The 12,170-nt window shown below is 40.4% G+C and overlaps 1 protein-coding gene across 10 annotated transcripts in view; it reads right to left on the bottom strand.

The window, feature by feature from the left end:
- The window catches only part of LOC134742269 (disintegrin and metalloproteinase domain-containing protein 11), a 784,213-nt gene that overhangs the window by 1,120 nt on the left and 770,923 nt on the right, over positions 1–12,170 (bottom strand). For 5 of the 10 annotated variants that reach the window (XM_063675303.1, XM_063675304.1, XM_063675312.1 and 2 more), the window contains 9 exons: positions 9,035–9,188; positions 6,145–6,283; positions 4,309–4,458; positions 4,100–4,111; positions 3,534–3,608; positions 2,807–2,865; positions 2,274–2,482; positions 1,587–1,957; positions 621–830 (listed from right to left, as the gene is read on the bottom strand). In XM_063675303.1, coding sequence (XP_063531373.1) covers positions 621–830; positions 1,587–1,957; positions 2,274–2,482; positions 2,807–2,865; positions 3,534–3,608; positions 4,100–4,111; positions 4,309–4,458; positions 6,145–6,283; positions 9,035–9,188 — 1,379 coding nt within the window. Of the gene's footprint in view, positions 1–620; positions 831–1,586; positions 1,958–2,273; positions 2,483–2,806; positions 2,866–3,533; positions 3,609–4,099; positions 4,112–4,308; positions 4,459–6,144; positions 6,284–6,675; positions 6,782–9,034; positions 9,189–12,170 lie in introns of all 10 variants that reach the window. The other 5 variants (XM_063675307.1, XM_063675308.1, XM_063675305.1 and 2 more) reach the window with 5 other exon arrangements.

Raw genomic sequence — 12,170 nt, 5'->3', positions numbered from 1 at the left:
ATCTTATAAACTTTCTAGATCTATGGGAAGCCTAAGTTGTCCGAATTTTTATTTGTTGTCATTTTTTTAGTTTTTAGATAAAGTTTAGTTAGTTTAAATATCTTATTTACGGCGGATTAAATACAAAATCTCAATTCGTTTCAGTAAAAATATAGTTTGAGCTACGAAAATACTATACGGTTTTGTTAGTTAGAGGAAAACATATACCGGTAAAATTGCGGTTACTTATATTGTACAGAATATGAAACTCTTGGGGCCAATTCGTATTTTAGTTACTTATGCGATCCGATTCCGATACGATACTGATCTGTCAGTGTCAAAAGTGACGTTTTTTGGTGAAGTAATTTCACTTTTGACACTGACAGATCAGTAGCGTATCGGAATCAGATCGCATAAGTAACTAAAACTCGAATTAGCCCGTCTATCCAATTAAGTGATTATTTTTAATGATATAGGCGACAAACGAGCAGATGAATCGCCCTATCCGCAACAACAGAGGGGTTTCAAATGCGTTGCCGGTATTTAAGATGGGAGATCATAAAGGCCGGCGGGGTGGAAATATTATGAAAAAAAAATCGACAACAAGTAAAAAACTGAGCAAAGCGGCGGCGCGCACTCACCTCTCACTGTCGGGCGCGTCCCTCAGCCGCTCCGCGTCCGCCGTCTCGTAGAGCGCGTCGTCGTCGGGCGGCGCGCGCGCGTGCGGGCTGCGCGGGCGCAGGTGGCCCGCGAACAGCGGCGCCGGCGCGTGGTGCCGCCCGCTGCCGCGGAAGCGGGGGTAGCCGAAGCGGGATTCCTCCTCCCCGGGGATTCGGCCGCGGCAGCGGTTGCTGAAAGTGAGTTCTTACATAAGACTCAAATATTACATGTAGCTGAAAAGCGGCCAAGTTAAAGTGCCGGGTTAGTAATGTCTCCTGCATGCCGGATGACTCGTGGGCCAAGATAATCATGGAGTGGTTGCTCAGTGTGTCAAACCGGGGATCCGGCAGACTTCATCGGCGATGGCGGGATAACTTGTACTCCTTTTTGAGAGACCAGCCAGATGTAGCTCAAAACAAAACTGGGATAAGTGGAAGAAGAGGGGGAGGCTATTGCCCAGTTGTGGAACACAATAGGCTCGTAAATAATAAAAAAATAAGTGGGTCAGTGGGTCGTCGGTAGCGTAGCGGATGTCTGTTTGAAATTGATTGATACGTATTTTTCTTTAGGTAAGTACATGCTACCTTACACGCTCACTGCAGCAAAGGGTCGAAAAACCCGATGCAACGTATGTTGGCCACTAAATTACCGCAGTGAGCATGCTAAAATAACATAAACCTACCTTTAGGTACTTGGCGCAGTCGGTAAAATCTGAATGAAAACGATAAGTACTTGTAGCGAGTTTTTGGGCGAAATATTGTACCTATGTATTTTAGTAGGTATTCTACTCATTAGAGTAGACTGTAAATATTAATGGCGCACGATTATCAATTTCTGAGTATTCGATTTAGAGGCGCCTAAAAATGATTCTAGTTTACAGTGTAATCTATGTATTAAGCGGATGGTAAAGCCAGAACTTCGCCAAAAATTTAATAAAAAATACTTACGCTGGCACTTCTCCAGGCTCGATCCTATAATGCCTATCAGCCTCAGTCTCCGACATTCTTATATCCTCGGAGCCCGACGGACTCATGTGCCTGCTCGAGTGGTGCTCCAGCTGCCTTATCAAATCTTCCAAATTCCTGATCCTAATGGGCCCACAAGAGGGCGCATCGTCCTCCTCTTCTTCACCGCCTCTCTGTCTTCTAAGTTCCGCTTCGTGGATCTTTTCCGCGCTGGATGCGCGTTCGCGTTTGTATTCATATTCTTGTAGCGCGCGCAGGTCGCCGGAGCCGACGGCGGAGCCACCGGCGCTGGCGCGTTGCGCTGCTGCAGTCTTTAGCGCCACGATTATACCTTCGTGGTAGCCGTTCAAATCCTGGAAACGTGCGTTGTTCATGAAACTTAGAAATAACGTATAAATAATCTCATATCGCACTTGGCCGGTTTTGAACTTTTTGTTGCTTTCTTTTTTTAACCAGTTTAAGAAGATTAGGTATGATTTAACTTAAAACTACTTCGACAATTTTATTCAATGTAGTCTGGTTTCAATCGATTCATTTTGTGATCCTATAGACTATAGACATAATAAGGGTTTTTACGAAAAATCAGCAGCATCGAATGCTGAGACTTTGCTTTGAAGTTTATGCGAGTGCCATGGTAATCACAATCAATACAAAAATATTCTCAGTTACCTTAAACTTATACTCCATATCGGCCACCGCCCCAGCCGGCTCCTGGCCATCAGACTGCGAGCCCGCCTCCAGGTGCTCGCTCTGACTATCATCTCCCCACTTATCCTTCCCGTCCACCGCCCCGTAGGCGTGCTTCTTTAGTATGCCCTTCTCGGGCACCTTGGCCATCGAGTTAGTTTGCACGTCGATGAAGGCGATGTCTTCTTCGCCTGGAATTAAACGGAAAGGAATAAATGAAATCTAAAACAATGACTTAGTTACACTATATCGAATCAGAAGGCAGTTAAGTTCCTCAGTTTTAATTTTGGTTATCAAAGTACGTTTAATTCCCATTTTGAAACAATACGGAACGAGACATTGAGTCATTTTCGGAAAAATAAACAAAAACTACTTTCCGCGATGTCTCGTTTTAGGAACCCATTGACAATGTCATGTCGACAGTTGCTTGCTAAGATTAAATGTCCAATGAAAATTGATCAACAAATGACTGGATCAAATACGTTTTTATGCATGACACATTTGTTTTAAATTACCTGAATGTGTAGGCTCATCCTCACTACCCGAATGAACACGTTTCATTTGCTTATGATCTCTGTAACAGACAAAATATTGCAATTTAATCAACCATTGACAAGTAGGTAGATCATATTTCACCGTAGCTAATTGCGCGGGGGTCTAGGGATTATGTTCACTCCGCCAAAACCTAGTACTATAGCTATTAAATGAACTGTCATCAATAAAATGAAAGCATGCCCCGATGGTTTGGGCATGTACGATGATGGTGACTGAAGTCTACGCAAATAAAAGCAGGGATCATGATAAAATACTATTCACGCAGGCTAAGACCCATTTTTATTAACTCGCACAACGATATTTTTTAAAGTATTGAGTTTCTTCGATAACAAATAATGCACCAAAAATCTATTTAAAGAACAGAACTTTTTCAATGACTAAAATGTAAATTATGTGTAGTCATAATTATTGATTATGTTCAGATGTTAAATCGAATCAATCATGCTAATTTTTTTTTTTTTTTTTATTATATACTGATCGGCTAGTCACACCTGATGGAAAGTGAAGACAGGGCCTAAGATGGAGCTCACCGGTTCAGTAACAGCCTATAAAACCGTTTCTAGACTGCGCTGTGTTTTTATTTATCTGATTGGTTGGAAGTATTTGCATTGTCTTTTTAAAACTTATATACCTCAATTAAATCGATTTGTCAGACTGTCCCACAGATTTTGAGGTGTAGATACTTACGGATATCTACTAGTATTGCCAGGCCCCGACATGTGATTCCCGTGTCTGAAGATTACTCGCTGGGAGTCACCTCGGCTAAAGAGGGCAAAAATTACAGAACTCGTGAAATTGCTTCAAAGTTTTATATATTTATCTGAATTCTCAAATACCCCAAAAGTGTTTCTCTAAATGTGTCAGAATTTTATTAGCTCTTTTGATAGCGTGGGTCACACTCTAGTCTATTTAAAACTTTTTTCGGCACTTGACGACAAGCAGGCCAAGCGCTACATGGCAGTGATGTCTATTCATAATGTGCAAAACCAAACCTTGGGTGGACTAAAATCAAACAAGAATCCAAAATCTAGAGATTATAAAACAAATTGATCTAAATAAGGATTGGAAAACAAAGCATGTCACTGAACGCCTAACTGTGTGATTGTGCTCTGTCACACTAGGAACACACGGAAAATCACCAAAGCATTTTGGCACTTAAGCGTATGTAATAAAAGCGATGTTTGTGCGCAAGAAAAACTTTGCAGAGCGGTGCGACGCTTTCAAGACTACCTCGCGTCAAGCTTTCGACGTACCTTAGGAGATTTCTGTTCAAGGCCAGACCCGATAAAAAGAGGAAACGAGATTTGAAAAACGGATACAAAATAATGATGATTCAACCAAAGTTGTCTAAAAGAAATCTCTGGTCAAATGGGATTGTAATGAAAGACAGTTTTTAACATAAATCAGAATAAACAAATAGAATTTTCAACAGAATAAAAGAAGATAACCAAGAAGGGATTACCTGAAGGTATTATTGAAGGAGTGCATCTTTCCGCCTTCTAAAGAGATGTCTTCCTGTGAGTTGTTGCTGGTGGTGGAGCCGGCGCCGAAACTCTTCGCGATCGGTTTCTTCACGTAGGGCGGGTCGTACTTCGGCATGGTGCTCTTTTTCCTGATGCGGGCGCGGCGTGGAACGCACACTCAGATCAATCGATTACGTTTACAAGATACGAAGATACAATTACGAAGTTACTGACCAAAAGCGAACGGGAGTGAATCTCCGAAGTTCAAATTTGGAATCGAATCGAATACAGGGAGGAACAGGAGTTGATCGTCGAAGGTTACGGTTAACATCAGAATTGGTCGTATCGATTTTTGTTTGTTTGTGTGTGTATCATGTCCAGTTCCTCGCCATGTGTCTTTTATTTCTGATTTGAGCAAAACTGGTGCTTTTGGATATTTCAAATAAATGAGAATTTTTGATTTGGATTAAATTAAATTTTTCGTTTCATTCCTCATGGGAATTGATGTTTCATGGAAACAGATATTCAAGAGATTGATCTTAGCTTAGATGTATAGGTTCCTTCCAGTAAAATTAAGACTGAATGAATTGATGAAATGCCTGATGCAAGCAAACTTAGTTTTTGAATGTCTTCAGTTTATGGGTTTAAGATGTTTGAAGCATTTTTACCGGAAACAGCCTATTGGTACCTTATAGTAACATTAGGCTTTTCTAACTAGATAGACAGCTGCTTGAAAGAAGAATCCGTGCATCGCACATTCGCTTCTCGTGCAAATAGTTATAGATTTTAGTGTTAGTGGTAGTGGTTGGTGAAATTGGAGTCGAGCGTTCTATATCTTCGCCAATTGTTCTACAGCCCGTTTGTTAGTGGCACAGACAACTCAACTTGTAGATGTGTTACACCAAGGAGCAGATTTGCTGTGATAACAATAGGTATTAGATAGCGCTGATACGGTGCTGTAGGTATATTTTCTGGTTCTTTTGCTGTCAAACACTGCAGTTTGAACAGCATGTGGACCCCAAAATATATTGTGCCGAGTAAGCGCCATCTAGTGCCACCTATTATCACTTAAGTATTCATTCCTTAACATAACATATCTAATAGATTAGTTGTATATGTTAGTGGTTACCGAATGGTACATACTACATACCTTGCGTGGCGGTTGGTACGGTAGTTACCTCTGTCATGTACCATCCTTTGCAGGGACGTCACGCTTGTGACCAGTCTCTGTAACTGCGGTTGTTCACACATGAGAGTGCAATACGGTTAATGCGGTACTAGGTGACGGTTCTGACATAGGAAGATATAGACGCGATCGCGACCAAGAAAGGAAACGAAAACGAGTCACAGTTCACATAAGCCAATGCATACATCCAAGAGCCCAGAATTTTAAGGGTTTGAGTCGAGAAGGTGTCGCTCGAGTACAACGAGGAAAGCCTTGTCGGCATGCAGCGAGGCGACCGGACGGCGTGGCCTCGCTCGGCGATGCATGTGTGTGTGTGTCGCGTGTGTGTGCGCGCGAGTCGGCGCGTGCGCGTGACGGACGCGGTCCGGCCGCCGGCGCGGACACAGAACCACAGATCAAATGCAGTTGTGGCGCGCCGACAGCGGCCGCGGCCGCGCCGCCTCGACGCGCCACCCGCCAACTCTAGCTCTACGACCACAACGTAAATGACATAAAAACTGTCCATAAATAAACAAAACAAAAACCTTGCCGATGTAAAGACCAACAGAAACACCAACGCTAACTTCTAAAATAAACATACAAGTATACGAAGGTGACGATTTAAATTTCTTCTCAAAGACTACCTTTGGTCTGTTTTCTGCTCACTAACCTTAGGCACAGGGAGAAGTTTTTGTGTACTACGACTGACCTGTAGCAGAGAGCGCTCAGGGCAAATACTATGAATACCCCCCCTACCACAGACATTAGCACCGCCACGAGGAACACCGTGTTCGAGCCGTGGTAGTTCTCTGCGCCCAAAGAAAAGGGAGTCAGAACCCGTTCACACAGATACTGTTTACGAGAGCGTTTTTAGCTGACCCATTTCTACTTAGTGACACTGATTACACTGATTGATTGATTGATTCTGTGATTTCGTAATATGATAAAATAACTATTTTGTACTTGAAAAAATTAAGGGTTCGAACATGACAGTCTGTGTATGTTATTTAAATGAAATTCATTGTCAGTGTTACCTAATATCACAGCTAGTACCAACGGCTCCGCTAAAACGCCCTCCGATCCGTGCGAACGGGCCCGGCCAACGCGTGCCGGGGCGGCGCCGGCGACAACACACGAAACGACACGACAGGACAGGCACGAGCGACAGACAGTGCGACAACACCGAGTTACCGGCCGTTACCTGAAGCAGTACGCCATCCACGCGAACCCCACGAACACTGAGAGCACGACCGCGAGCAACAATATCACCATGTTCATGGTGCTCATCTTATTTGCCGCGTGCTCACCTGGAAAAGGGGTCCCGCGCGTTAGGGCGCCGGCGCCGCCCGAGGCCCTCCGAGCAGTGCTCTCAATTCAACCACACGTTGTAACGATTGTTTCGCTGATATTGCGATTTAGTGCGATTAGCGATTTCGCTGACGAGTAATTATAAGGCTAAGTATGTCAATATTTTGATTCGTGTAGTGTCAGCATCTGCTGACGTTTCTATTTTAGCGCTATAGGGGAATAAGAAATGACCAATTTGTATCAGGGGTTGCAACTAATTGTTTATTTTATTTGCGATTCCAAATAGAATGAACAAAAAGATTCAAATTCTGCTTAAAATATTGTCATTTTGTAACCCCCGCAGCTATATTACGCTAACATTGTAAATACAAGTGTCATTTAGACATTGTGTATTGCAGACATGTTCATTTCTAAACGCTATATGTATAGCGTCATTTTATTTGACGTCACGTGATAGCGTCACAACCCGGCTAATATCCTCTGAGGATAGAATGTAAGCGATGTTTGAATTAACGTGATTTTGGATTTTGAAAGCAGTGCTCGGATTTGTGCGGCCAATTCAAGTTAACAGTAGATTATGTTAGTAGGGGGAATATTAACACAAACAAAGACACCTGGAATCATAAAAGTTAGTCATACAAATTAAAGTTACTCATGAAATTGATGTAGATTTCTGTCTTTGAAACAATTACTTAGTAATTTTGTAAACAAATGGGATTAAATTCGCACTACAATAATTATAGTAACTTACAATTATTGTATTGTACATTTGTAACTTGTTTTTGATTGTCATGTCATATTAAGTAGGTATTTGTAGGTTACCAAAACGCAAATAAACATAACATTATTGCTAACGTAAATGGCTAAATAATTTGGATTGAATCATGATCTGATCCTCAGATTTCGGAAATATGTTATGAGAGTCATTTAGTCTGTGTTGTTTATTTTATTTAAGACAAAAAACATAATATTGCGTGTCAGTATACCTACGAGTACCTTCCTTAACTGAAACAGGTGTCATCATCACATGTACGAAAGAAAGAGTGACTAAGGCCTCCAGTGCCCAGGGCTGGAATCGAACCAGCGTTCTCTGCATTCGCGACAGATGCCTAGTCCGCTTGGCCACCCGGGTCAATATTTCTCAAGTATATGCAATCACTTAAGGGATTTCGGCGCCCTCTGGTCATCTATTTCAGTTTATAATTTATACAGTAGTGTTTCTAAATAACACAAATTAAAATATTTTCATACAATAATTTGTTTCCTAATAGTACTTTCCTAATTCAATCTATCTTTCTGTATAGCATAGAGGGACGGAGCTGTTTAATATTTGTATTTATCATCGTCATCATCAAATAGTCATTGCCCATTACCTGAATGTGTTATGTTTGAGTTGCTGTATTATTTGTATTGTTTTCTGTATTGAGGTGTGCAATGAGTATTCGTATTGTATTCTATGTTATTTTACGTTTACTGTGGCGCTTATCTTAAGCGCTACTTTTTCATTCCAGATTTTATAACGATAGGTCGCGAATCTGTTTGTTTGTACCTACTTATCTGGAATATAATAAGTTTCTTGTTAAAAACTTATTGATACAAGCATCTATAGGTATTGCTGAATGTACTTTTCTTTCCACAAGCAACTAAATCGCGACAATTTTAACAACCCCAAACACAATAAGTTTGAGTTGTATCACAGAGTTCCCACGGCCACCTGTCTTCATCATCAGATCAGCTCCATTTCATCATAATATTTCATTGTCATCCGATTTACATATGTATGTAAGTATCAGCTTAATCAAATAATGAGAGGTGGGTCAAATTTAACTTCCAAGATTTGACCAACACTAACTAACAAACGGTGTACTCCCTTTTTGGCGAAATTTATTTCGCCCTAATTTCACTTGGCAACCAACTTTTCGCCAAAGTTTCATTTGACAAACCAATCGTTGGCATAACCTTACTTTGTAACTATTTCATTTCCCAACCCCATAGTTAGGTTAGGTTGGATTATGTAAAGTTGCGAAATGAAATTCGGCCAAATGAAACTTTGGCGAAAAGTTGCTTGCCAAGTAAAATTCTGAAATACAATTTTCGGCGAAAAGTAGGTAAACCCAAACAAACTTGCATACTAACAGGGCAAGTAAAATAAAAGCTTGTACAGAAATTAGAAGGTCCGTTCCTCTAAGCTGCACTTCAAGATAGATACTAGCCTAACTTTTCTGACGTATCTGTAACCGGCATCGACTCACCATACGGTGTTTCCTTCTTGGTCATGTTGTAGGCCGCCTTGGTGGCGTTGTCGGGCACCCAGGCGGTGGGGGTGGGGGGCAGGGCGTCGGGCTGCGAGCAGTCCGGGCCGGTCCAGCCGCGGTTGCAGACGCACTTGTTCGCGTTCGAGCAGATCTGGAATGGAGACGAGGGAGAATTTAGATGGGGAATGAAGTTGTTTAAAGAACTCTTTTATTCTTACCATTTTAGGAGTAACATCATCATCATTGAAAATGAAAAATGATTTATTTGTGTATCAAAAATGCAGCTTATTACATAGTAGAATTACATTTTTAGGAGTATTCTATTGGCCTTTAACATCAATTATATGATGGTTTAAACAGCGTCCCTAACATTGCGGCACTTACGTAAATGACTAGTAAGTCCAATGCGAGAGCGGCAGCCGCGACCGCATAGCGAGTAGGAGAATGTTATGCCCGGTGATGAAGGTGGGAAATCAGCGCGCTGGTGTCTTTGTTCTCGCCTAGTGTGAAGGAGGTCAAGCCATGCATCATCGTGTAAGGTGTGTTAGGAGTAAGTGTTACAATTAATACATGTCAGTATTTGGGATCTAAACATAAAGGCTGTTTGGCGAGTGTCGAAAAGGGCCAACTGTAAAACGACTCATTACCGACTCGTATTACGTAATATTTTACGTTTTGTAAAACCATAGCGATCACTGGTTTGGTTCAAAGTCGTGGCCATAACGTAGGATGGATCATTTCATGATGTGGCAATCATTTCATGAAATGATCATAAAATAGTCAAAACTAACCTATCCATATCATGAAGTGATCAATTCTAAAATGGCATTTCACGTAATGTTCAAAATCTATGACATTTGTACAAATGTTGGTTTTGGTTTCATCTGAGTATTTACCTTTTATTTATGTTTTTATTTATTAATTTAGAACCGAGTCATTCAAATCACGTTTTGTTGCACAAAAACAGATATTCTAGTTGGTTTTGGGCCATAGCTGGCACTATACAGTGGACATGGTTTAATTTAATGGTGCTAACTGTACAGCGAGCTGCAAAATTGCATGGATACATTATGAAATAATTCATTACATTTTTATTTATAATATAGGAGGCAAACGATTAGACGAATCGCCTGATGGTAAGCAATTTCCGACGCCCATGGACACCCACAATGCCAGACGATGCCGGCATTTAAGATGGGAGTACGCTCTTTTCTTGACATTTTACGTATTATCTTCAAACACATCTAATATTCCCCTGTATATTGGATAATATAAATCTCATATTTAACCAAAGGGTATTTGTGTACGCTTTTCACTTCTTTATTAACAGCCAATTACGTTCAATCATATGCTCAGTGCACCTCACTAATTAAAACGAAACTTTCCGCTTAAGCAATTAATATCGGCCCTCATATCCATCATCTGTTAAAATAAAATAGAATCGATGAAAAATTAACTTTAATCTGCATGCGCTAAAGTAGAATTTGTATTGACAAGATTGGATTACATATGAGTTTAGAGAAGTTATCAATGTTTAATACATGAAAAGTTTTGGTATAGGTTGGATTTTCAATTTCCGGCAGTCTGGTACCTATGTGTTCGTTATTCGAGGACAAACAAAGCTGTGAAGAGAAAACATACGAAATATAATAATATGTTGTTATGGTGCCTGTTGCTTTTAGCTTTTATTTGTATGCACGAAAAAACAGAATTGTTGAGCTGGTTTTTTTAGGCATCACGCTTTGATTTGTTTTTGTCTTCTATCATCTTTTTGTATTTTATTCTTATACAGAATTTTTTAGGGCTTTAAGAGCTTTTAGGCCTCATTGCCGGCTAAGCTGACTGTTAAGGGATTAAAAATAAACATACCGGGAAAACGCTAGTACCTACATAATATTAAGCTCTCGTTTATGCGCATGTTACGCAAGCATTTTTTCGACAAGCTCACTGGTTAGTTGTCCATCGTAGGCATAGTATTATTTGCACTGGGTACATAAAATAAAGTAATATATATGTAAGTTTATTTAATTATAGTATGTTATAGTATGTATATGTAAGTTTATTTTCGGTAGTGTGTATTATTTATCACTATATTTTATGTTTTAAGTTACCTATTCTGCTTTTTTTTTGTTCAATGCCTGCAGCTGCACCTCACTGTTTCTGTTTAGCCTGGTGGTTGACTGGTAGAGAATGCCTTTAGGCATTAAGTCCGCCATTTGTACTTTATTTGTTATATTGTGCAATAAAGTTTAAAATAAATAAATAAATAAATATTATGATTGTCGATTAATCACAGCTGCTAATTGAAAGTAACAAAAGTAGTCAAAAACAAACATTATCAGCCCGCAAACAGACCTACCCTACCTTATAATAAACGGTTTGAACCCTTTCGATTAAACTTTGTTTGACCACTAGGGCCGAAAGTCCATAGCGATCCGGGCGATAATCCGATAACGGCGCCTTATTTTCGATCGTTCATTTGGCCTATTGACATAATATTGAAAACGCATTTTTGAAGCAGCGGTGTCCAACGGCGGGGCAAGTCGTACTTCTTCCAAAGTACGCCTTACCTCGGGGTAATCGCCGCTTTTCACTAAAAACGGAGGCAACGGATTTGGAATCGATTCCATTTTGAACACTTGGAACTTATAAAAAATGGATATTTATCAGTAGCTCTACGGTAAAGGGAAACTAACCCCGATCTCTTTTCGAGGGATTGCCGTACGGGGTTCTTCAATACACGGGTATTTAAAGGAAAAGTAGGAGTCCTTAGGCTGTAGTAAGTGCTTACTGCTCGGCGGACCGTATGCTAATTTGTCACTGATGTCTAAGAAGAGAAATTCAAAAGCATTTTTCTGTGTGCACTGACTTGTTTTCGCGCAGATATACTTACGGATATTCATATTAAATTGGTGTTGAATTCTTGTTTCTGAATGGACTGCCATTTCATAATATAGAATTAGATGACCCTAGTGACTTTGTCTGTGTCGGGTTGGTATTGATTATCTATTTCGCCTAATCCGGGAGTAATTATAGGCGTTACAGTACGGTTTTGTAATTTCGTATTGAAGATCCACCACCTCCGTTTTTTATTCATTATTCTTGAAAGAAACAGCTAATAATACCACAAAAA

Source organism: Cydia strobilella, chromosome 6 (assembly GCF_947568885.1).
Source record: "Cydia strobilella chromosome 6, ilCydStro3.1, whole genome shotgun sequence".
In the NCBI taxonomy this organism is placed as follows: domain Eukaryota; kingdom Metazoa; phylum Arthropoda; class Insecta; order Lepidoptera; family Tortricidae; genus Cydia; species Cydia strobilella.
Note: the sequence above shows the minus strand (reverse complement) of the source record. Positions and strands in the feature narration are given on the sequence as shown.